At 45.6% G+C, this 26,737-nt stretch overlaps 1 protein-coding gene across 2 annotated transcripts in view; it reads right to left on the minus strand.

Annotated features, from left to right (window-relative positions):
• The window catches only part of HLCS (holocarboxylase synthetase), a 180,180-nt gene extending 159,067 nt beyond the window's left edge, over positions 1-21,113 (minus strand). Inside the window, exons 1-3 of one of the 2 annotated variants that reach the window (XM_030202215.1) lie at positions 20,791-21,113; positions 14,248-14,397; positions 4,775-4,937 (exon numbers count right to left, since the gene is read on the minus strand). In XM_030202215.1, coding sequence (XP_030058075.1) covers positions 4,775-4,937; positions 14,248-14,397; positions 20,791-20,979 — 502 coding nt within the window. In that variant the 5' untranslated portion in view covers positions 20,980-21,113. Of the gene's footprint in view, positions 1-4,774; positions 4,938-14,247; positions 14,401-20,790 lie in introns of both variants that reach the window. The other variant, XM_030202214.1, reaches the window with a different exon arrangement.
• Positions 21,114-26,737: the final 5,624 nt, after the last annotated feature.

Here is a 26,737-nt window from a genome sequence, read left to right on the forward strand (position 1 = left end):
ACAATTGGATTTGGTATGTCCGAGTGGCAGAGGAATTAACACAGGGGACTGTGTGCACTTGTCCATGGATGACTGGAAGTAGGTCAAAAACATGGGTGGAGGGTTATGTTGCATATGAGATTTGTCAATAGCTGGGTGTCTATAAGACTGGCTAGTTTGAGTCTTGTATGTAAAGACAGAAGTGGATGTATGTGTTAATTTGACTGTGTGCATGCATAGATTGATATTTTTTCTTTGCAGTTATCCTGTCTCTTCTCCCCTCTGCCCCATTCTACTGCCCTCTTCCCTCCTTCTTTCCACTTCTTACCGGTACTGCCACCATCCTTTAACCTTTATCTTCTGCTGCCCCCAACGAGGAGCTTTAATTGACAGGAGACAGCGTCAAATGACAAGGCTGAAGCTGTAGCTGCCATCTTGATACACTCAAACCAAAGCAAACTATTGGTCCATGCCAAGCCACGCATGGCCAGTCCTTATTTCTAAAAGATTTGCTACTGTTTTGGGTGATTCAATATGGCGGCAAGCTCCACCTACTAGCTTCAGGCCAGATAATGGGCCAAGCACACTCTCTCCGTCTCCTGTCTATTAAACCTCTTTGACCACCAAGGCCTACCCTTCTCTCAACCTATCAAAAAACCTTATTCTTTACCGCTCCCCCACCTCTCATTCCCCATCAGATACCTCCTTACCTCCCTCTGTCTTTCCCCATCAAGCACCTTTTCTCCCACCTTCAGGCACCCCCTGCTGGTTTTGAACCATCACAGGCCCACTTTGCAGAAAATAAAGCTCTTAAGCTGTAGTTATTTACCCCCCCCCCCCCCCCACACACACACACACACAGCTCAGCCCCTCTGCATAGCAGGTGAAAACTGAAGGGCTCAATGGTCCAAATCTGCAACCCCTCCAAACAACCTACCCTGGTGGCGCACTAGGCCCAACCACTCTCCAGCTCCACCACGGGGCTAAATTATTGTAAAGGTCCCCTCTTCCTGAAGCCCTGCCCCTTAAATGAAGCGGGCTCCGTGTCCAACCCCGGAGAAACGGGTGAACCCTCCAAAGGGTTGTCCAACAGGATAGGCCGAAGTTTCTTGGGAGGAAGAGGGGCTGAGTCCAACTCCGCACCCCCCCCCCCCCCCCCCGGGACCCCCGGAGTAGGCAGAGCAGTGCTCCCTGCTTCAATAAAAATGCCTGGTGCATTAACAAGACAAATTCAGGAGAAAAAAAGCATACAATGATCAGGTAAGCCCCCTGCTGCTACTCCCCCTTTCTCTGCCACTGGCAGAGCATGTTCCCTGACCGCGGAGGACAAAATGGCCGAAGTGCCCGCCTCTGCCAGAGAGGAGTCACCAAGAAATCCCCCTGGGGACCCAGTGCGCTGATCCAGGCTTGTTATCCCCAAAGAAAGGCCACCAGGATCTCCGCCTCCACTCAGAGACACCGGTCCGCACACCGTGCAGCGGCCCGAAGAGCATCTACCCCCACAGGAGGAGCAGCGCTTCACCACCTCAGCGAACACCGACATGCCGTCGCACCAAAAAAATTAAAAAACACCCAGTCAGAGGCCCGATTCGAAAGAGCACACTGCAAGCCCGCTAACTTGCAACCTCTTTTTTTTTTCTTTTGGCGCTAGTGTAAAAAAAGGCACACCCCGCAGGAACCGCACGACCATTAGCATGGCCCGCTAACAGATCCCCAACTCACCACCTGGATCCTGAAACAGGGTGTGCACCCCCCGAACTCTCCAACCTCCTCACCTCCCCAGCTAGAACCAACACTGCCGGACTGGAGCCGTTCTGATATGGCCAGAAGAAATATGGCTCTTTTTTTGTTGTGGCAGTGTCTGTGCAGCAACCAACAACAACAACAAGAGAGGCTCAGGATGGAAATAAAGGGAAGAAAGCCTCCAGGCGGCAGCAAAACAGGGACCCAGCACCACCAGGTATGTCTAAATTTCCTCAGGTGTGACAACTGGGAACCAGTCACTAACCAGACCAGGAGAAACTAACTGGAACACAGAGAGAAACGAAGTATGTCCATCCACCTGCTGGAGACAGAAGATACTGAGGAACTGGGCGGCTAGCACGTGGCTAGGTAGTAGTGTTCAGTTCTGGATTTTCTATATCCACCTGCTGGTCCTGGAATAGTGGGATAGAACGTAATGGAATTTAGTTTTATCAGTGTTGTTTTAATTTGAAACTGGATGCCCAAGATTCTAGAGAGATACCTAATCTGATATGAGTAATTTTGTTTATTTCTTTAGTGAATGGAATATAGATGGTAACATTGTCTGTATAAAATGAATGTTGGGAGGCCATTTCTCTCCAGTAAATTGCCTTAGGAAGCCCGAGAACCATTTTAACACAGCTCCACAGATTCTGTAATGGTCAAGGATGTTTAGAAGGATATTATGAACAAAGGCACTGGACACATCAAATTGGAGTATTAATATTTTATTACCAAAGCTAAGTTCTCATCTAAATTTAGCTAGGAGAGTGGTGAGAACAGTTTCAGGACTGTGAGGTCTAAAACCAGGTTGTGAGCTATGTAAAATGGAGTGGAGTGAAGTGAAGTTGGAGGAGATAGTCCATTAATTGGTATGTGACTTACGCCTCCATTACTTTTACCAATAATGAGATTGAAGCCACTGGTCTGTACTTAGAGACTACACTTAGGCTGGCTTGGGTATTCTTTGGTATGGGAGTCAAAATAATGTTAAGCAAAAAAAAACAGCACAAAGGGCCTTTAAAAACAGAAGGGAACACAGTTCTTTCATTAAAATATCCTTTAATAATGAACTTTGATTGAAGAAAGACCCGACACGGGCCGTGTTTCGGTGCTACCGCACCTGCGTCAGGGGTCAAACCAATGACAAAGGAGGCTTCAACAAACTAATTTCAAAAGGCTGATGCTTTCCAAAATTGAGATTTACACTGTTGGTGTGCGTGCGCTTTACACTATGTTCTATTTGAAGGAACATATCACCAAATTTTGGAAAGCGTCAGCCTTTTGAAATTAGTTTGTTGAAGCCTCCTTTGTCATTGGTTTGACCCCTGACGCAGGTACGGTAGCACAGAAACACGGCCCGTGTCGGGTCTTTCTTCAATCAAAGTTCATTATTAAAGGATATTTTAATGAAAGAACTGTGTTCCCTTCTGTTTTCAAAGGCCCTTTGTTGGTTTTTTTTTTGCTTGGTCTTTTTCTGTACTTGGGTCCTTCTCTTTGTCACATTACAGTCAAAATAATGTTGCCATTTTGAGGGCATGTATGTAAGGGCAGAGCTTCAGGGAGTCATTACAACATTTTAACTCCATGTCAGGGCTGGGCAGAGTGAGCCACCAAGGACTGGGGAGGGGGGGGAGGGTGAAAATACTGCTCCATCTATGTACAGTCAGTCACAGGCTGCCAGCAATCTAACAGACTGCGCTAAACCCACCATGTTTCCTGCTGTACCTGCAAAAAATGTATAACTTATGCAAATTAACAGGATTATGCACATTTAAATCAAGCAATTCCCCAGCATTTAAGTTTAAAACATTATATAGAGCCACTTATGGGATGGGAAGTCTGGCTACATATCCAAGCAAATATAAAATGCAGCTTTCAAATGAATAGAAGAGAAGCTGTAATATTATTAAATCCTCAATTCCCAAAGTAAAGCAAAGCATGGTGCCAGGAAATAAAGTGCTCGGCTACAGGACCAAGTGTCTCATGTCTGACTTATATTGTGAATAAAGCTGTTCTCTACTGATATAAATGAAGCTTCCTTTTCATTTCTTTTTGCAACAGCCAATAAATTATATACTGTATTCCTATATAAACTGTACATTTTTCTATTCAAATAGCACGTCAACATTGCTGATTGTTGATCCAGAAGTCAACCAGGGGAAGTACTCACCCACACGCCTTCATCTTTTAATTAGAATGCAACAGAAAAAAAATGTCTTATTATCCAAATCATCCTCCCTCTAAGAGTACAGTAAACTACAAACTAATTTTGTTGTTTCCCTTACTGAATCTGTTCATGATCGATTTGTAAAACCTTCCCTCTAATTTTTTCGTGGGTGTGTGAAGCCGTGCTCTGCTGCTGGGCACATAATTTTGACCATGAGTGTTGGGGGAGGATGGAAAATGGACTCCTCACTGCACTCCCACCCAATGCTCCCTCTTAATTGTTTTGTTTATACAGGAATAGGAGTTGTGTGCATCACAGGTACACACAACTTTTCAAGTGCATTGGAGGGAAGATGGGACATGGTTCCTAAAGTGTAGTGTTTCTACCCCCTCCTGTTCTTTCAACCATAGTGACAGCAGAGACCTGAGCTCCATCTCATTTTCTTCTCTTTCGTCCTCTGAAGCTCTCTCCCTTCTCAGCGTCCATCTTTTCCTTATTTTTCAGATTCCTCACCTACCACGAACCATCATTCCTTTCTCCACTTCTCTCCACCTCTTTCTGGTCCTCCTACTTCATATTAATCTTTGCCCCCTTTCTCTTCCCCCACTTTGCCCAGCATCTGCCCCAGGCTTCTACCTCCTCCCCAACCCAACTTCTTGTTCTTCAGGGTTCATCAAGGGACAAGGAAGACATTTAAGAGAGGGTACAATAGCATCCAGCCCATCCACAATATCTGTCCCTGGTTAAACTGTGGCAAGATCAGAAAGCTAAAGAAAATCCCCCAAATTAGGACTTTTTTTGTGCTATTGTGGAAAAAAAAACAACCTATACACTACAGTGAAATTCCAAGGTGGAGGGCAAAGAATTTACCAGTCTACTTACAGACAAGCTTGTGCGGCACCATCCCATTGTCCATGTGAAGTCTGTTCTCCATGAATGCTATTCCCAGCTTGCTGAAGTTATCCACACTCGTTTCAGCCACTAATTTGTAAGGATCTTCTGGACTGTGTGCCACAGGTAAACAGTAGTCTGACCACTTTAGAACCTAATAGGTAAATTAAAATACATGACAAGTTCAGCCCTTGCAGACACAATAAACCTAGTTTATCTGCAAAAGGGCAGGACTCCATTACTGCTGTACTGTATACCTATTTAATGTGAAGATTCAATGCTTAACTGTCTCATTTAGACACAGACAGGCCAATGATCGAATTCCCCACACTCTTTTGAATAGCGCTATAAAATTAGCACCGGAACAGTGCAGGGAAATAAAGCCATCATCATCAAAACTAACAGCATACAAATTTATGCACGCTATTAGTTTTGATCTTCAACGGCTTCTGAGGAAGGATTGTGCCCGGGCACGCGCTCAGGTACAATCCTTCTGCAGAAGAGGATTGACAGGTCCAGAATTTTCTCCCAGGCCTGTCAAACCTGGACCTAGGCCCCCCATCCCATCAATGGGCTGGAGGTCTAGTGGACACCCAGGCCCCTCACCACTGCCAAATTCTAGCCCCGGTGGGCCGGTGGTGTGGGGGGTCTCCCAACCTAACTCCCTCCCCAGTACCGCAAAAGATGGAGGAGGAGGGACCAACACTCCCTTCTCCTCAGGGAGTCACCTCAAAATGGTGGCACCTAGCCCAGCCTGGGATCCACCCAGCTCCTCTTGTTTCTCACCTTACCGACCCCACCCTCTTCCTATAAAACTGTCATTGGAATGCTTTGGTGTTTCACTTATATATATTGTTAATCAACACTTGCTTATTTCTGATCTCAAGAAAAAGGGTTACCTTCAAAAGCTAATCAAAATATGTATTTAGTCCGATAAAAAAGGTATCATTTTCTTTTCTCTGTTTCGTTTTATTTCTATTTATTACCTATGAAAGTGGACTAACACAGCTACATCACATCACTCTACTCCCATATGTGGAAAGGCTAAAGAGGTCAGGAGTCTTCAGCTTGGAAAAGAGATGGCCGAGAGGGAATGTGATTGAGGTCTATAAAATCCTGAGAAGTGTAGAAGTGAATCAATTTTTCTCTTGTTCAAAAAGTACAAAGACTAGGGGACTGTAGGAGTATTTAACTGCTGTCTCACCTTTGCTGGTCTGGGGCCTATACAAGCCTGAACCATGCTTTTATAACAATATGGTTTGTACAACCTGTGGCCTGAATACATCTGTAACCATCAGAAACCAGCTTTCCACAAAAGGAAAATTACTGCTGGGCATACCAAGATGACTTCATCAAAGGACACATTGTTTACTGCAAACTAGCCTCCAGTTATCTCCTGGTAAGAGCGGAGGAGCATACTTCACAGAGACCATGGCTCCAGGAGTAAATGATAATTAAGAGGGAGGTTTGCTTGCTATAACAAAGGCCTCTCTTCATGACCATGAATTTGGCTGGACGGAATTACATTGTTGTGATTGGTCCACAGGTATCTGACCAAAAGGATGCCAATGTTGGACTGAAGAGGAAGAGAGAGGGGAGAAGACCAGAAGACTTGTTGTGATATTAAAGGACTACATTTTTCTCAATCCTGAAGGCCCAGTGTTTGCTTTTTTTGTTTGCCAGTGGAATAGCAACATTCCATGTAGAATCTCCAATAGTAGCAACAGTGGAGGAGTGGCCTAGTGGTTAGGGTGGTGGACTTTGTTCCTGGGGAACTGAGGAACTGAGTTCGATTCCCACTTCAGGCACGGGCAGCTCCTTGTGACTCTGGGCAAGTCACTTAACCCTCCATTGCCCCAGGTACAAATAAGTACCTGCATATAATACGTAAGCCGCATTGAGCCTGCCATGAATGGGAAAGCGCGGGGTACAAATGTAACAAAAAAAAAAAAAAAAACAATCTGAACAGCAAGAGGAAAACATAAAAAGTTTTGACACTTCCAAGGACAATGAAATGAATTAACAAAAACACAAGCAGTGTCAATGGAAAGATGGACGACACCAAACCCCTTCTGATTTCAAGTGGTTTGACCCTTGCTTGACCCCTTCCTTGGGCACTTGTTTTCTTCCACTGCACCAGGCTGAATCACTTTCAGCTCCAAACTTGGTCTGAGGCAGGTAGCATCACAGAGGTGGCCATAGCAAACAAACACAACTCCCCGGATCAAGTTCCATAGATGAAGGAGATCATCAAGGTAGGGGTCAGGGCACAAGTCGGACAATAGCCATGGAAACTGATCAGAGAGGCAATTATGTAGCACTGGTACAGAACTCGCATCCCATTCCGGTGTGGCAAATGTAAACAAAGGACACCAGAAATGGCACCACTTCCCCCTTGATTGAAAGGGGAAGCAGAGAATCTGCCTTTTTCCCAGGCATCAAAGCAAAGGAAACCCCACTTTTCATAAACAAGGAGCAAGTAGCATGCAAAAATCTATTATATTCTGCCTTCTAATGTTCCTCAAAGAGTTCACTGCCTCAGCAGAGCAAGTTTGCTACACAACTCTATCCAATCTCAGCCACTGACAGCAGGAAGGGAGGCAGGACATGGCCTTCAAAAAGGAAATTAACTCGAGAGGAAGGTAATGTGAGACAATTAATATGTTACAGCAGAATGCCAAAATAAAGATTTTTAGGAAACAAATTTGTCACTGGAAGTTGAGCTCATCCAATAAACCATCATAGTATTCCCAGTTCATGAGAAATGTCCACATTCCTGCTACAGGGAACAGTACTGACCAGAAATAGCAGAAGGAAGTAAATCCATTGCGGCAGATTTGTGGGATGAGACAAAAAAAAAAAAATCATGTTTTGCTTGGTTTCTCTGCAATAAGTAAAAGGTAAGCTTACTACCTTTTGGCTCTAAAATATTGGGGATCCTGAAGTACAGGCTGACCGAAACCAGCCTGAAATCCAGGTTCGGTCATTCTTCGGTTTTTAGCTGAAAATGCCAACGCATATTCAGCTGAAATTGAAAACACTACCAGCACCTCACAAGAGGACCTTTTGAGACTGGGCAACTGGGCATCCAAATAGCAGATGTTTAATGGGAGCAAGTGCAAAGTGGTGCCTGTGGTAAAGAGGAACCCGAACTATAACTACGTGATGAAAGGTTCCATATTAGAAGTCACCAACCAGAAGAGGGATCTAGGTGTCATCGTTGATGATACACTGAAACCCTCTGCTCAATGTGTGGCAGCAGCTAAAAAAGCAAATAGAACGTTAGGTATTATTAGGAAAGGAATGGAAAACAAAAATGAGGACATTATGATGCCTCTGTATCACTCCATGGAATGACCACACCATTCAGTGCCTGAATCAAATTGCTGAGGTCGTTTTCAAAGAGAAATTTATCACAAAAGGGGAACCTGACCACGCGGGCCTTGGAGGAGACAACCACCGCCCACGCCCTCAGCAAGAACTGATGCCTCGCGGTAACCACAAATGACATATCCTGAGCGGAAGCACAAAGTATGTCATACACAGCATTCACCAGACAGGCCAAGCCCACCTCCATCCAGGCAGCCTGGGAACCACCCGGGGAAACGGACAGCTGGTGCCACAGTGAACAGGCCCGAGCGACCAAAGGGCTACAAACAGAAGCCTGCAGCCCCAGATCCTTCAAGGCAATACCGTCCTATAAAGCAATGTCGCCATCAACTGGAATGGCAAATTACTAGGTGCCCTCAGTCACCGAGTCCAACTTAGGTAAACAACTCTCCCTGCTCTTCTGACACTAGAGAAAAGGAGACAGACCATGGTCCTCCCAACCGTCAGACCCATGTTAGGTAAACAGGACCTGAATGTCCAGGTGCATGGAAAACGCCTTGGATGGGCCCCTGAGACACTCCTAAGGCTATTCACCCACTACCTGCTGAAAACCCCCAAGGGTTCCTCTATGGCGAGCGCTGCCAGTGCCTCAGAAATCATGGAGCCTATCTCCCCTCTAATACAGTCTGAGCACTTGAGCACTCCTTCCTTAGAGGTGGCTCACTCGAGCAGCCTGACTGCAACCTGAGACCAAGACTCCACAATCTCCTGGGAGCTGGTGAGGGGACCCTGTTCACAGAGCCAGACCCACTGGAGAAAAGACTCCTTGCACCAGCATAAAGGCCTGGTGGAGCAGGAGAACGAGTCCCGAAGGGCAGGCCCCTGACCCACAGCCCCCCCCCCCCCCCACCTCTACAGCTGCCTGCGCAGGGGCCCCATGTCTACACAAAACAAAATGGCCGCCATTCCCGCCTCCCTGAGGCGAAGCGCCGAGACGCTGCACAGGGGACTGAAGCTGAAAGAAATGAGCTGCTGAGACTGAGTACGCCCCTGTGGGTGCGCACCCCGAACCAGTCCCTCCACTCGGGAAACCGGAATGCACCTCGTGCAGCGGCCCGAGAAGGAAGACCGCCTCCAACGAGACAGGCAGCAATTCGAACTCTCAGTGGGGGCTTATATGTCTGGAGACTGCAGCTGCATGGAAAACATGTGGCGCACCGCGCTACACACCTGCTTCTCTTTTATTTTTGGTAAACTGGAGCGCAGAACCAACAATAACTTTTTTTTTCCCAGCACCAATGCACAGCGCTCCCAAGGACATCCCGAGGCCCAAAGCAAAGCAGGAAAGACTCATCACCATGGGTCCACGCTTCCAGGGGACACAGTCACCCCCGTCACGGCAGGGCGCAGCAGTACTGCCGGCCTGCCAAACTCACTGCGTTGCCTGCAGCTCCTTATCCTCTTAAGTAAACTGGTTGCTCAGCAGGCCCCCAAACAGAGGAGAGGCAGGGAAAAGCTGCAGAACACCTCAAGGGGAAGGCATGACAGGGACCCCGCGCCACTAGGTATGTCTACTCAACTGCTTACTATGCTCAATTGGGAACCAGTTTACCAACTGGACCTGGAGCAAGGCCTCAGACCCAGAGACCGAGGAAATCTGTCCATCCAACTGCTGGATCTTCTACTGAGGAACTGGGCTGCTAGCAGGGTGCTACGTAGTGGTGCTCAGTTCTGTTTTTTTCCATCTCCACCTGCTGGTCGATGGACATAACTACCCACTCGTCCTGGAATAGTGGGAATGAACGTAATGGAAGCCTCCAATTTTTCTCCCCTCCTCCATCCCCTTTTTGCTCATTTGTTCACTACCCTTTACAGTTCTGGAATGGTGGGAAAGACTAATGGAAAGAAAATTTATCATTAGGTAAGACCTAATTTCTCCATATATAAAACAAATTTTATATCCTATATTTATATTATATTTATGCCATCAGAATTGCCCACACACTTCCTGTATAGTTTGGGTAAGATTTGCAATGTCAATTGGGCTTTTTAAAAAAATACTTTTTAAACATTTATCAGACTTTCAAGGCAGTCTTGGTCATAGGACAGGCATGTGGGACCCCTTAAGAAAGAGTTCGTGGTTACTGAGAATGGGCAGACTGGATGGGCCATTTGGCCCTTATTTACCGTCATGTTTCTCTGTTTAGCAGCACTCTTGTCTTCTAGAATTCTCTCTCCCCATCCCTCAGCCTTCACTACCCTCCCCAATACTCTCCCCCTAATTCCCGGCAAGGTCACTGTTCTGTCTACTCCCAAACTCTCTTTCCCCATTCCCAGGCAAATCCCTACCTTACTTTTCTGTACCTCATCCCCATGGCACACATCCCCCATCCACTTTTCTCCAGACCTCCCCTCCCCCCCCCCCCCCCCCCCCCCCGTACACACCACTGCATCCATCTTGCTCCAGCCCTCTCCCCTTCCCCCTCCCATGGCATATGCAACCCCAGGCACATTCCTGCAGCCCTTCACCCCCTTCCCATGGCACACACCCACACCCATCTTTTTATCAGGCCTACCCCCAGACTCCATCCACCCCCACACACATACACCACTCCAGCATAGCAAGAGAAAGAGCTGCACAGCAAGCTGTTTCCTCTTCTGTCATCTTCAGAGAGACTGATTCTTTCCGCCAGGTGGGCCTCTGTACAGCTTAAAAGAATTGCTGGGGACCATGGTGGCAGAAAGGGCAGAAGTAGCTATGTGCGGTTGTGCAGCTCCTCCTTTTGCTGCACTGGAGTGGTACGTGTGCAGGGAGGCAGCTGGAAACAAGCATATGTGCAAATCCTGAATTGCACAGTAGCACAAAATTCCCCCAGGAGTAGCATTATAAATAATACACCGGCCATTACAACACCAACATATTGCTATGGATCTCTACACAGAAACCACCGCAACTTGGCCAAATGCACAAAACACAGACTGACCCTCAAAATATAGGAAACAAAAGGACCACAGATTAAGTAACTTAGAGTTGAAAAAACTGAAATGGACCCTCAAGAAGTCAGACTTTGCATATAGCAAATAGAGAAACAAAAACCGAAATGCAAGACATCAGAGATGCACATTTCCCAAAGCTGGCAATAAATACATTCAAAATAAAATACTTTTAATGCCTTTGTTGACTGAGCATTTTATTTTCCCATTCGCTTTGGTTCAAGTGTCTGTTTACTGCTTCTCAGTTGTTTTTCCTGCCCTTGCAAGGGTCTCCTGTCCATTTGACACTTCTTTTCTCTCCATGTTCACCATCCATCTTCCCTCTGCATCTCTAGCCATCTGGTCCAGCATCTCACCTGTGTGTCCCAATCCTTATCCTTCCCCACCCCCATGTTCAGCCATCTGTTCTCTCAAGAACCCCATCTCCCTCTTTTCCAGCATTGCCGCCACCCTCCCTTTCCCAGGCTCCCATCTCACTTCTCCAGCATTGCCCTCCCCCTTGGCCCCCATAGCACTGACCCCCCAAGGCCAATATCACTCTCTCTCTTTCCTCTGCCTTCTCCCCATGGTCTAGCATTTCTCCTACTCATTCAATCTTTATTTCTTATAAATCACCAACATATCACAATGGAGTTCAGGGTGATAAAGAAGCTGAACATAATCAGGAATTACAAGCCTTTAAAGGAAAACACCCTCATAAAATACAATCCCACCTCAAATCTTACTCAATACATAAAAATCTGTAGCATAAGATTCAAAATCTTACCAGCACTTTCCAGGATAATAGATTATCCCTTCATACAGGCTGCTAAGAATTACAAAACAAAATGAAACAAAAATGTTTAAAAAAGAAAAAAAAAAGACCTCCCCCCACACACACTTCTAATCTGCCTCTTTAGCAAACTAACTGGCCAGGTCAGTCACAACCCACAACAGCTACTTAACTGTATAGGGGGTTCATACATCCATGAAACCAAGGAACAATGTAAACCATGAACTTATCTCTTCGACAAGATATATCACAAAGATCAACACTTGTAACTACAATCTTTCATATATATATATAGGAATGTCTTATAATGTCTTTTGCTTTAATACAACCATGTATTTCACCACCATGTAACCCAAAACCCTCTGTAAAACCAAATGTATACTCTCTTCTATTTCCAGTATCCACGACGAACTGTAAGCCATATTGAGCCTGCAAAGAGGTGGGATAATGTGGGATACAAATGCAATAAATAAATAAAATAAACAAGTCAGTAGTAGGCTGCCGCAGGTTTTTTTTTTGTTTTTGGATTTTTTTTAGTACTTTTGATAAGTATCTATAATTTATGTCAATATTAAAAAAAAAAAATAGAATGCAAATTAGCACAATGTAATCAACCAGGTGTGTTGCCTTTAAGGAAGAAAACATCTACTATAATAAAACTCACCCTCAACGTTCTGAGGACACTGACATCAGTGAAGCCAAGCCCTGACTTCCTTCAAGAAGGTTCGTGGTGGTGAAGCCACCAAAATCGCTCCGGGCCCCGCCCTCGAGGGCGGAGCAATGACAGAACTACGAAGGGGTTGGCAGGGAGGGAGGCGGGTGGGAAATCGCTCCGGGCCCCGCCCTCGCAAACGTCATGACGTTGGGGGCGGAGCAATGGCAGAACAATGAAGGGGTTGGCGAGGGGGGGGGGTGTTGGCGACGAAAACCTTGCTAGCGCCCGTTTCATTTGCTCTGAAACGGGCCTCTTTTACTAGTAAGAAATAAAACATAAGCAACCCTTCTGTTCAGGCTGGGCCAGTGTTCCCAGAGCATTTGTCATTCTGATTGAACCAACCTCTTTTTCAATTTTTTGTCATTCATTACGGCGTAAAGCCTGTGTATTGCCCAATGTTCTAGAAATGTACTGCTCTCCCTGCTCACCAAGATCCCCCATTCAAACCCTGCTTCCCTGTTCACATAGGGGAAGCAGAGCTGATGGTGATTTGTGCCAGGATCAAAACAGAACATGAAGGTTTTGGAGACTAACATAAGTTGAGAGGAAAAGACCTCCGAATTCATAGTTCCAACTTCAGTATACTGTGTGATTTAGATAGCTTTTAACACTTCTCTTTTAAGGGTGTAAGTACTAACACAGGGAAAGAGTCAACAATGCAGTTAGTAAACAGATCCACCAACATTATCCTTAAATTTACCATAATGGGCCAGAAAGGTAACCGGAATTACTACTTTTTTTAAAATGGCAAATTTTCGCCATTAAAAAAGGGGGGGGGTCTGATTGTAAAGAAAAAAAAATGGTCAGATACACACTGTTCTGTCTGAAAAGTGTCCAGCAAAAAGAACCGCAAGTTCCCTCCTGCTTCGCAAGACCACTTGGCCTCATGGAGGTTCTTTGAAAATTCCATACAGTTAGAATGGAACGGTTTACATCCATCACTTCAAAATGAAGCCCTTCAAGATGTTGGAAGAAATTTCCAGTGGTCAACAACATGGGCTATTTTTGTGGAATGCAACATTTGCACTTTTTTTTTACACTGTATTATCTCCTCAGCTAAACAAGAAATTCAATATCTAAACTTCTGTTTTGGGTGACCTATTCCAAAACATATACAAAAGTAATATACATGGCTTACGTACACCCCCCAGGTCCTACATCGTTTTCACCCCCCCACCCCCACCCCTCCGTCTTCACTACCTCTCTTCCGTTACCAACAACAATTAGAGCAGGCTGCTTCCAGCTGGCATTGGAGCTTTCTCTCTGCAAGGTCCCACCTATTCTGAAACAACTTCCTGTTCCCACGTAGGCGGGACTCTGCAGTGAAAGCTCTGACGCCAACCGGAAGCAGCCTGCTCTAATCGCTGCTGGTAATGGAAGAGAGGTAGAAAGACGACGGGAAGAGGAAGGAAAGGAGAGGCAGCGAATCAGGATGGGGGGAGAAGGAAGCGGAAACAAGAGAGAGGAAAAAAAAAAAAAAAAAAAAGATGGGGAAAAATTTACCAATGGGCCCCCTTTATGCAGGGGCCCGGGGAGCTGCCCCTTTTGCCCACTGATAAAAGCAGTCCTGGTCACATGCACAAAAGCTGAAGGGCATGCCACAGCTTAGCAGACTTCTGCTTTAAATAACACAAGAAACCAAAGAAAGACTACCTCTTTCGAAGAGCCAGCCATCGCTGGTAGGTTTTCAGCTTCCGAAGAAATACTTTCCATCACAAACGCTATGTGATCCGCTCCCAGATTTTTTCCAGACTGAATACATGGAGATCCAAGAAGCAGTGTCCATTTGTGCAGGTCATCAAACTGCTGATAAAACAGTATCAACAGATTACAGTAGGTTGAGGGTGACAGAGCTCAGTCATGCTATGTCAGTGACCTTCAGAGGAAGAAAGTATAATTCCAGTTATGGGTGACCCCCCCCCCCCAACACCTGATGCTCGAGTCTCAAGCAGCAGAGGGAGGGGAAAAGAAAAGAGCACAAAGCTTAAAATAATTTGAAGCTCTGACCTGCTTTAGTTTTGAGGCAGGAGTCAATTAATGCCCAGCACCAACAGAAAAAAAATCAGAAATTCTGACCTTGTTCTTTCTATAGGTGATGTTGTCAGACAACAGAATTGTTATCTGGTGAAGTCAACATATTTTCTGATATCAGCTACAGGCAGCACAAAGGCAGAGCTCTCCTGCTCTCTTTCACCAAACAGTACCAATATGCTAAAAGTGATTTTTAATTAGTAACATAGAAATAGGGATCACAAAGCAATCACACAGAATCCTATTTACTTTCAGCGAATACTTTTTAATCAATCACCTCCTTAACTTATTAGCAAACCACATGAAAGTACAATGATATGGCCTTATATTGGGCTAAACACATTACGTGCAATTCTCATGTCCAAGAATTATATACAGAATACAACAGAAACTGAAAACCATCCACCTGTTACTGAGCTAAAGGAAATATTTAGTTCTCTAGTCGCCTTCCTGGGGTTTGGTAAATAAAATATGTTTGTTGATTTTTTTGCTCTATTCAATTTGTATTTAGGGGGATTATTTGCTCCTGACCACCAGTGAGCAGCAGATTTCTGAGTACAGTTTGCAGGCAGCAGAAGACAAATCCGTTAACTTGTCTTACACCCTAGTGCAGGGGTTCTCAATCCAGTTCTCAGGACACACCAGACAATCTGGTCTTCATGTTATCCACAATGAATATGCACTAGATAGATTTGCATCTCATGCATATAGTGGCAACCCTTGTGCCATCCTGGACAACTGCTCTGTTCACCTATCCTCAGCCCTGCTGCCCAGATTCTGGGTTTTAGAGAACAACTGTTTTGGCTTCCCCATAGAGTCAGGGCTTGTTACTTTAGTAACCTTTTTTTTGGCAAGAGATAATATTCATTGTGGATATCCTGAAAGACTGGCTGGGGCCTAGCGGACCAGGTTTGGGAACCACTACCATGACCAAAACCTAGCTTCTCATTTTTCCCCACAAACCCACCTCCCCACTCCCCCCGTTTTCTATTTCTGTTGATGGCTCTCTCATTCTCCCTGTCTCCTCAGCTCGAAACCTTGGGGTCATCTTTGACTCTTCTCTCTCCTTCTCTGTTCATATCCAGCAGATCGCCAAGACCTGTCGTTTCTTTCTTTACAACATCCGTAAAATCCGCCCCTTTCTTTCCGAGCACTCTACCAAAAACCTCATACACACCCTTGTCACCTCTCGTTTAGACTACTGCAATCTGCTTCTTGCTGGCCTCCCACTTAGTCACCTCTCCCCTCTCCAGTCGGTTCAAAACTCTGCTGCCCGTCTCGTCTTCCGCCAGGGTCGCTTTACTCATACTACCCCTCTCCTCAAGTCGCTTCACTGGCTCCCTATCCGTTTTCGCATCCTGTTCAAACTTCTTCTACTAACCTATAAAATGTACTCATTCTGCTGCTCCCCAGTATCTCTCCACACCCGTCCTTCCCTACACCGCTTCCCGTGCACTCCGCTCCATGGATAAATCCTTCTTATCTGTTCCCTTCTCCACTACTGCCAACTCCAGACTTCGCGCCTTCTGTCTCGCTGCACCCTACGCCTGGAATAAACTTCCTGAGCCCCTACGTCTTGCCCCATCCTTGGCCACCTTTAAATCTAGACTGAAAGCCCACCTCTTTAACACTGCTTTTGACTCGTAACCACTTGTAACCACTCGCCTCCACCTACCCTCCTCTCCTCCTTCCTGTACACATTAATTGATTTGATTTGCTTACTTTATTTTTGTCTATTAGCTTGTAAGCTCTTTGAGCAGGGACTGTCTTTCTTCTATGTTTGTGCAGCACTGCGTATGCCTTGTAGCGCTATAGAAATACTAAATAGTAGTAGTAGCACTAACCTAATAGTTACAGCAGCGAGCCAGGGTTCAATCTCACTGCAGCTCCTTATGATCTTGGGCAAATCACTTAACCCTCCCTTTACTGATACTCTCATATTGTTATCCCCCTACCCTGGGACAAAATAAATACATACTGTACCCAAATATAAACTGCTTTTACAGCTGGTTGGTTGTAAAATCTCTGAGGGACATAAGTATTGCCTTACCGGGACAGAGCAAAGATCCATCAAGCCCAGTATCCTGTTTCCAAAAGTGGCTAATCAAGGTCACAAGTACCTGGCAAGATCTCAAAACAGTACAACACAGTTTATGCTGCTTATGAAATAAGCAGTGCATTTTCCCCCAAGTCCATTTTAATAATAGTCTTTGGACTGTTCCTTTAGGAAGCCGTCCAAACCTTTTTTAAACCCCGCTAAGCTAACTGCTTTTACTACATTCTCTGGCAACGAATTCCAGAGTTTAATTACATGTTGACTGAAGAAATATTTTCTCTGATTATTTTAAATTTACAACTTTCTAGCTTCATTGCATGCCCCCGTAGTCCTAGTATTTTGGAAACAGTAAACAAGCGATTCACGTCTACCCTTTCCACTGCACTCATTTTACAGACCTCTATCATATCTCCCCTCAGCCGTCTTTTCTCCAAGCTGAAGAGCCCTAGCCGCTTTAGCCTTTCCTCATAGGGAAATTAAAATTTAAAAAATAAAATAAACTTGGTAAGGTTTTCTGGTATAGCTTGAGCGCCACCTAGAATGTTATGATTAGTAGCATAGAAATATCTGAAATAAATACCAAAGGCTTTATGAAATACTAGTGGAACCCAGCCTGCTTCCTCAACAATGAAACGGGCCCTAGAAAGGCTCTCTTGTAAGCGATTTTTTGTCTCTCCCCTGCCCTGCCCTCCCCTCAATTCTTCCCTTCCCTCCATGTCCAGCGATTCTCCTCTTCCCTGCCCTCCCATCCGCGATTCTCTTCTCTCCTGTCCTCTCCTCCCATCCCATCGATGTCCATCAATTCTGCTCTCCCCTTGATGTGCTGCGATTCTCTATTCCTTTGTACCTCAACATTTTCTGGCTGGCCTGGCTGGCTTCCCTTCTGTTGGTAACATCCTGACGTCAGCTCGCCTGCAGCGTTCCCTTCCCTTTCACTGTTCCGCCCTCTGACATCATTACGTTTTGATGCGAGGGCAGGGCAGTGAGGGGGAAGGGAACGCTGGAGGCTGGCTGATGTCGTCAGATGTTACGAACCCAGGCAGCGATGGAATATTGGAGGTGCAAATTATTATATAGGATTAATACACACTGTTCCAATGATTGTTGTAGTCTATTTATGTCTTTTATGATATCTATGTGTATTGTAAACAACCAAGACATTTTGACTGGTGATGTATTTCTTTATAATGACATTTGTATCCAGCATTATCCCAAACAGGTTCAAATGTGGCTTACAATCCAGACAATTATGTATTTAAAATATTTATATAAGATCAATATACGTAGATGTTCATGCTGTGGAAATGGTGAGGGAAGGAGGGAAGCTAAAAGAAAACACTTTAAAACACTGACTGTTTGAAGGTTGAGTATATCTTTATTAGAATGTTAAATTAAATTGTTTAAGGTTCATTTTTGTTTATTTTTATGTATTGTCATATCTATATGTTTTATTATAAATGTAATATTTTACCCACCTAGAATTGTACATAATGCAAGTTATAAATTTTTTAATAAAATAAATCTAATAGTTGGATCCTTTTACCTGTTTTTATTCCATTTGCTTTGTTATTCAAACTATATGAATTTATAAACTGTAGTTTATGTATCTTCTACAAATGTTATTTTCTACTTGTTCCTATTATTCTTATTTACAGTATTCTTTAAATATATTGCATTTTTATTTAGTATTAACAGTATCATAAAGTACATCAACTTTCTGATACAAGAATAGCCAGGATAATCGCTTAAAACAAAATAATCCTAGGCAGCATAACCTCATTAGTAGATAGTTTTTTGTTCATACATTACTCCACAATTTTACTTGTAATTCCCCAAACCTTACTTCCCAGTACCTCCCTATTTCTCCAATACCTCCTTTATTTCTGCTCCCTCCTTCCCCCTATTTACCCCCAAATTTAATTTGCCTGTTAGTAACTTAACTGTTGTTGCATATGACTGGTAGCGCTATAGAAATGATTTGTAGTAGTAACTGCATATTGCACACAACTTGGCTTAAGAGGATTAGCCACAGAGATTGTAGAGCTTGGTGGCTGGTATGGATGGGAAAACTGGATAGTTATATGGTCCTTATCTACCATCGTTTTCTACCTTTCTATTAACAAAACAGGATTTGAATCGGCAAAGTAAGTTGGGAAAGGGCACTAAAGAACAGAAAAAGGTGGGTGATTGATGCCACCAGGTTGATAGAAAGAGATAATGTTGAACAGAGGATAGGGATAAGAGTCAAGAAGTTCCTGGCTGCAAAATGAGCAGCCACTAGGCATAAGACCCTCACACATTCACCCATGGCTCAGCCAGATGCCCAGGGTGGTGGTGCTTCTATTGTGAAAGCAGTACCTTGAGAGCTATTGCCTCAAGAAAGAAAGTGCAAAATCAGGCCAAAAGATCAAAAATCAAGAAATCCAAAGCATGAGTACAAGGACAGCAGTAGCTAAGGTAGAGGTTTCAGAGAACAGCTGTAAGAATCATCAAGGAACCAGTGAGGAGCACTGCCAGAGTTCATACCTACATGTTGAAAAGAGCAGACCAAAGGAACAGGCCGTTCCCCACCCCCCCTCCAGAAATCCAATATCTATACCAGGAAGCGGGAAGCCTGAATCCCACAGGGCACAGGTTTAAGGCAGGCTGGCATCTCTCCCCCACCTTCCTGAAAACATACTGCATACCCATCTGTACAGCATGTAATGCCCACAAAAGTATGAAAAATGAGAAAGCTCAACACCAAAAAAATAATGCATCTCGTCAGAGCAACAAAACCCATAATTCTCCTGATAAATTTCTCAATCTACACTTCCCCAGTTGTAAAGGACTAAAATACATGCTGACACACGCCACCACCTTCTCCTACATGAGCACGCAGCTGTGGAATGCATTACCTACAGCCCTGAAATCCACTGATGAAATAACTAACTTTCGCTAACCTCTGAAGACACACCTCTTCAACAAGGCCTACAAAGAGAACCCATAACTGCAGAAAACTACTTCACCAACCCACCCAGTTATTAAAGGACACCGTCTATACTATCCTGCTTAACACCTTTCATTCTCTTTTCCCTTACTTTATCTCTGCACATTACTAATTGTATGTGTACAGATACTATTTGTATCTGACATCCTGGAATGAACATGTCACAACATAACTCTGTGAGCCACATTGAGCCTGCAAATAGGTGGGATAATGTGGGATACAAATATAGTAACATAGCAACATAGTAGATGACGGCAGAAAAAGACCTGCACGGTCCATCCAGTCTGCCCAACAAGATAAACTCATATGTGCTACTTCTTGTGTATACCTTAGCTTGATTTGTATCTGCCATTTTCTGGGCACAGACCGTAGAAGTCTTGCCCAGAACTAGCCCCACCACCCAAACACCAGCCCCGCCTCCCAATCTCGGTTAAGCTTCTGAGGATCCATCCCTCCTGCACAGGATTCCTTTATGTTTATCCCACGCATGCTTGAATTCCGCTACCGTTTTCATCTCCTCCACCACCTCCCGCGGGAGGGCATGCCAAGTAATGCAATAAATAATAATCTCAACACATCAGCCTCTCCGCACAGTTTATTTTGGATTTCAACACCCACATTAAAGTTTAGTCCCCAATTACAATCCCTCAGAAAATCAAAGCTACAGATCCGTGTGCCTAGAGAGAAATAAAACTTAGGATTCACTAGTCTAACCCTACACCGTACTCTCTCCCATTCAACAATCTACCCACAGATAAAAACTGTCTACCCCACCGCCCTCTTGCTATTATTCGATCAGCGTAGTAATTCCCCAACGTCACATCCTTTAGTTTCTACGCCCCAAAGGTGATCGATCTGACTCTGTCTTCCTTAACTATTCACAATGTAACCCATAATCGTAATGTAACAAACTGTATTTCCATCATTTACAATGTATTGTAAGCCACACTGAGCCCGCAAATAGGTGGGAAAATGTGGGATACAAATGCAATTAAATTAAATCAATACCCCACAGCAAATCTTAACGTGCATTTTCAGCAAGATGTGGGCCTAACATGCAAAGCTTAATCACTGCCAATCACTTCAACAGGTGCAGGAAAAGGCAAAGCAACCGAGCTACCTGGGATTCATTCACCAGAAAGGCTCTGTTGCCCATCCGCAGGCAGACGCACTCCTCGCTCAGCTCGCTAGCCGTGCAGAAGGCGAGGGAGCGGGTCCGGTGCAGCCTGCGCACCGTTGCGCGGATGAAGAGCGCGTAGCAGGCACGGAAGCGCATCCACAGGTACAGGTAGCAGAGGGTTATGAACATGGCGTCACGATGCCGGGCACAGCCAGAAACCCCGTGCACGCCAGCGCTTCCCACGCAGCGTCATTACGCGCAACGGCCAGGGAAAAAAAAGAAATGTACCGGGCAGAGGCCACGGGGAAAGCGAGTGCACAACTACTCCTGCTGCGCTACTTGTCACCCCGCCCACTGGCACTGCCAGCTGAGCCTACTTCCTGGAACCGAACTGTAAGCAGCCCCTTGGTTGGTCCCTTCAGGCTCTTCCCTCCCGTTGATTGGTCGACGTAGTTTCCTTGCGTACGTCGTTTTCCCGTTGCTCGGCGTTGTCTCAGAGCTACTCGCTCATTGGCTGCCTCGGTTGTTGCGTGCCCGCTGGCGGGTTAGTTCAATTTATTATTATTATTAATGTTGATTTTTAATTTCTTACCCTCCTTGCAAATAAAACGTTTCTGCTAAAAAAAAAAAAGCAGCTTTGAGCTGCTTGACTTGATCTGCCGGAGGACTGGTGACCATATGGCTCCAGAAAAAGGAGTGTCTTCCTGAACAAGGTCTTTATTAACAGTAGCAGAATTGACCCGACACGTGACGTGTTTCGGCCGTGAGGCCTGCGTCAGGGGTCTTCTAGTACCATCGGATTTTCCGTGTGAAACAATTATTTAAAAAATGGCGGTGGGAGATCCTCTCCCACCGCCATTTTTTAAATAATTGTTTCACACGGAAAATCCGATGGTACTAGAAGACCCCTGACGCAGGCCTCACGGCCGAAACACGTCACGTGTCGGGTCAATTCTGCTACTGTTAATAAAGACCTTGTTCAGGAAGACACTCATTGTGAGAGGACTTTTTTGGATCCACTGTGTGTTTTTCCTTTCGTTGGTTTTCCTGTGGAGAGCTCACCTTCTGTGGGTGTTTGCTTCCAGAAAAAGGAGGACAGATTGAGCCAAACTGGGTTTTGCTTCCATTGCTTTTCAATGGAAGCAAACCCCGGACTGGATCAATGTGTCCTCCTTTTTCTGGAGCCATATGGTAATTTTCCAGGACCTGTGTGGATGGGTTCCGGAGCTCTCAGGTGTCAGAAACACGTGTGAGTTCTTTTCGGATGTTTATGGGTCCTGCGCTCAAGCTCAGTCTGACACCTGCGGGCGCTTGAACCCTACAGATCCCTCTTACTGCCACCAACTGCTTGAACGCAATTGGCAAGTTTCCATCTTTTGAATTTTGTTCATACCTTTTTTCCAGTAGTAGTAGCTCAAGGTGAGTTACATTCAGGTACACTGGGTATTTTCCTGTCCCTGGCCTGGAGGGCTCACAATCTAAGTTTATACTGGAGGATTAAGTGACTTGCCCGAGATGTGAGCAGCAGCAGTGGGTACCGTTTGACCCACCCACCTGGATGTCAAGACACCAGCTATGACCACTCCTCAAGCAATGACTAGTAGAAACAAAGGCAGATGAGGGCCAAATGGCCCATCTTCAGCAATCACTATCTCCTCTTTTTCCTTAAGAGATCCCATACTGTATGCCTTGTCTCCACCACCTAAAGCCAGATCTGCGGTTTTTACACCGTCCCCCTACACAGGGAGGGTATTCCACACATCCTTTTGGTGAAAAAGTATTTCCTTATGTAATCCCCTGGTAAATTGTGTGTGACAGGGTTATGGTTTTTGTCAAGGGATTACTAAAGTTAGTTCAGGGAACTCTCCAGGCAGTGGTGTGCTGATAAATTATTAACCAGTCAGTGGCTAGTTTTCATCTACTTTAAATTTAAATACTGGTCCCAACATGTAACAAATAGAAAGTTTAGCTTGATGGGATTAGGATCCCATTGAGCTAAACTTTCTATTTGATAAATTATTAACAACAGTCTCTCTCTCTCTCTCTGGGCATAGCCAGCCCTGCAGTTTGGAGAGGGGTGCAGGAGTGGACCCAGGAAGCAATGCATTCCTCCCTCCCCCCTCCCATGGGTGTGCAAGGCATACCTTTGGTGGCCAGGGCTGCCGAGGGGGGGGGGGCAAAATTCCCCAGGGCCTGGCCTCCAAGGGGGACCCGCACACACACAATGCTAGAATTACTCTTCTGTTCCTGTGCGCGACAGCGCCGCAAAGCAGTGCACTTCCTTCCGCGTCCAAACAGCCTCTTTGGACACGGCAGGAAGGAAGGACTCTGCTCTGCGGCGTTGCAGTGCACAGGAACAGGAATGCAGTTCTAGCTCCGGGCCCTGGGGAAGTTTGCTGTGCACACAAGCAGAACAAGTAAGTGGGGGTGGGGTGGGCCTGGAGGGTGGCAGGCCCAGGGGGGTGTTTGCCCTGGGTCCAGCTGTGTCTCTCAGCAGCCCTGTTGCTGGCAAGAGGGAAAAGTTTGCACAAATTCTGTAATGTGAAGTATATTTATTTAGATTTTGCTCACACCTTTTTCAGTAGTAGCTCAAGGTGAGTTACATTCAGGTACACTGGATATTTCTCTGTCCCAGGAGGGCTCACAATCTAAGTTTGTACCTGAGGCAATGGAGGGTTAAGTGACTTGCCCAAGATCACAAGGAGTCACCTCTGGATTGCAAGACCTGTGCTCTAACCACTTGGCCACTCCTCCACTGGGAATTCCCTTCCTCCCCATACATTTTAAAATACAGCTAAGTTCTGATTTCTCATACTTTTAAGAGTCAATTCCATTCATTAAATTAAATATGAGATATAAATTAAAAATTGAAGACGTGACAATTTTCAAAGCGATTCCACACTGGGAAGTTTTTTGACCAGCGACTGATTTTGGTAGTTGGGCTAGAAGAATGCAGTTTGGAGTCAGACAGCCTTAAGGTTCTGAAGTCTTTTGCCTCCCATGGTGAAAATTGATGGGAATTGTCACTTCTTCTGCAGAAATAAAGACTATTATTTTTTCCTGTTGATTTTCAATGAGGAAAACCATCACAAAGCAAAGGAGGAGGAGATGTTGTGAGGATAGGTCATGCAGTTCTTCTGCCAGGCCTTGTGCTCATGCTCCTTCCTACTCGTTCTGGGATGATGATGATGTTGCCACCACACCTTATTTCCTTCCAGTATTGAGCACCTGATTGGAAGAGGGGGAGGGGGACAGAGGATAGGAAGTGAGAGGGAGAGAGTAGAAAGGGTTTGAGATGGATAGCAGCCACCCAGGTTTTCCTGGAAAATCCAGGAAACTTCACTGAATAGGTTAGTTTTTATGAATTTATAATGTTGAGTATGGGTCAGGAGATAATCATCATGTATTTAATGTGCACGATACACACAGTTTGGTGCAGACAGTCCTTGACAGGGAGAGGAGAACACACATACTGCCTCTCAGCCCCGCTAGCCTACCGACCAGCCTGGTCTCCTATCCGGTTCCACACTCACCAGCTCTCATCCTGCTCGCCTCCACCTCCGGTCAGCCTCTCCAGCTCATCAGGTCACAGGGGTTCCACATCTTCCAGCAGTGAGCTCTCACTGTCTGCGACCAGTCTGAGCCTTTATCAAGCTCCGCAACACCAAGAATGTGAGCCCCTGTGTCAAACAGCATTCGGCGGCCGAACAATCCTGGTCTTACCTGAGGAAGCTAGGCAGAGAACTCCGGCGGAGGTTCGATCTGAACTCAGGATAGGAAGCAGGCTCCCCAGTGGTCCGATCAAGACTGGATAACTGGGACAGGCAACGGGCAAAAGATACAATCCAATACCAGGCCAAGGTTCAAGGCAGGCAGCAAGCAGAAGCAAAGTCCAGGTCCAAGCAAAGGTTCAAAGGCAAGGGGCAAGTAAAGGCAAAGTCCAGGTCCAAGCAAAGGTTCAAAGGCAGGCTGCAAGCAAAAGGCAAAATCCAGGTCCAAGCAAAGGTTTAAAGGCAGGCGGCAAGCAAAAGGCAAAGTCCAGGTCCAAGCAAAGGTTCAAAGGCAGTCCAAACAATGAGAGAAACAGGCACCCAGGAATCCACACTAGTAGAAGTCGAAGCAACGACATCCACTAACTGCTGCTCTTAAATAGCCCCCTGCATAGGAACAGCTGACAGGAGGCGTACCCCTCAGGCAACCTTCCAAGAACCCCGGATTGGCCAGCCAACATGAGGAGGCAGTGACCAGCCGCGATGAGCCAATCCGGGAGTGTCCACCGTGTTCCTGGGCTCCGCACCCGGAAGAGAATACCATCTTCGGGGACGCCGGCGCTGCAAAGATGGCTGGCGTTTCCCCGCAGTCACCGACGCGGCGTAGAGAGCCGGAGCCACCCAGACGGCTGACAGCAAACTTCTGGAGCGACGGAGAGGCCCAGCATCTGACCACCCTTCCCGGCCAGCGCCTCCTCAAGCACACCCGAGGCTCGCAACGGCCGAGGAGAGAGCACGGGTGAGGGTTGCGACAGTCTTGTACCCCTCAGTACCAACGGAACCTTTGTGCGGGAGCTCAGGCCCTGGCTCTCCCCCCTCCCCATCCCCACCCAGCAGCTGTCATTGTCACCTTTGCCACTTGGATGTGTGTGGGCAGCTGGCTGGGCTCATTCTGGAGACTGAACAGCTGCTCATTCTCTTTCTCCAGCTTCCGCACCTCCTGGTCAGTGCTAATGTTCAAATTTATGTCCTCCATAGCAACTCCACTCGCAGTCCCACAACTGATCAGCATGCTCCACTGGCCCATTACCACCTCTGCATCTCTCTTCCCCCTCCCCCGCAGTTGCTGCAATTCTTTTTATGCCTGCACGCTGCCTCTGAAGCTCCTGCTGACGGAAAAGTACGGTAACTGCAAATTGGTCCAGTGAGAAGACTTGAGCATATGTTACTGTACACCGCCTTGAGTGAATTCCTTCAAATAGGCAGTAAATAAATCCTAATAAATAAATAAATATGTGCATGCTCAAGGCCCCGCACCAGCCAAGCTTGCAGTTACCATACTTCTGTGTCAGTAGGAGCTTCAGAGGCAGCTTGCAAGCATAAGAAGAATCGCAGCCACTGTGGAGGGCAGGGGATGAAGAAGACCAAAAATACTGTGCCAACTCAACTATAAGCCGAGATCCCAATTTTGGGGCTTTTTTTGAGCTCAAAAATCTTGGCTTATAGTTGAGTATATATGGTAACAACCAGCTTGCAAAATTGTTCACAAGTTAACAACCAGCTCTCCCCGAGCCAGTGCAAGCCGGCTCCAGCACACCACTGTCTCCAGGTTTACTAGGGGACAGATAGTATGAATAGTGTGTGTGGGGGGGGGGGGGGGGGAGTGTGAAGAACCCAGCCCAAAGATGGAGTAAAACTTATAAAAGTTGTAGCATTACAGATCACAGGCTCTTTGGTTGCCCTCAAGGAGATTTAATAAGACAGGACACAGCTTGAGGTCAAAAAGCTGAAGCCATCTCCCCCATGCAGCCGGCATATTGGTGTATCCAAAACAATCTAGCAGCTGCTGCATGCTTGTCTAGCATTTTTATTTAATCTCAGTAATAGAAACATGCTGGCTTGTGCGGCTTTTGGATGTAGATAGAGGAACCATCAGAATGGAATAACCTCTCTTTTAGTTTAATTTCTTTATTAATTTTTCATAATTACAAAGACAAATCTTTGATGGATATACCAATATTACATAAAGCCTACTATGTTTTTAGAACACAAAGAAATCATATTTATAGAAGAAATAATATTGGGTCTTTATAGTCCACAAAAATGGGAGATCCAAGGTTTCAACACTGGAAGTTGAATTTTAACAACAAAATTATAATAAGGAAATATGAGTAGGTGGTTATCCTATATCTTATAGTCCAACTAATTCTATCGGTCAGTCTTCTTGGTGTCTTGCA

Source organism: Microcaecilia unicolor, chromosome 4 (genome assembly GCF_901765095.1).
Source record: "Microcaecilia unicolor chromosome 4, aMicUni1.1, whole genome shotgun sequence".
Lineage (NCBI taxonomy): Eukaryota > Metazoa > Chordata > Amphibia > Gymnophiona > Siphonopidae > Microcaecilia > Microcaecilia unicolor.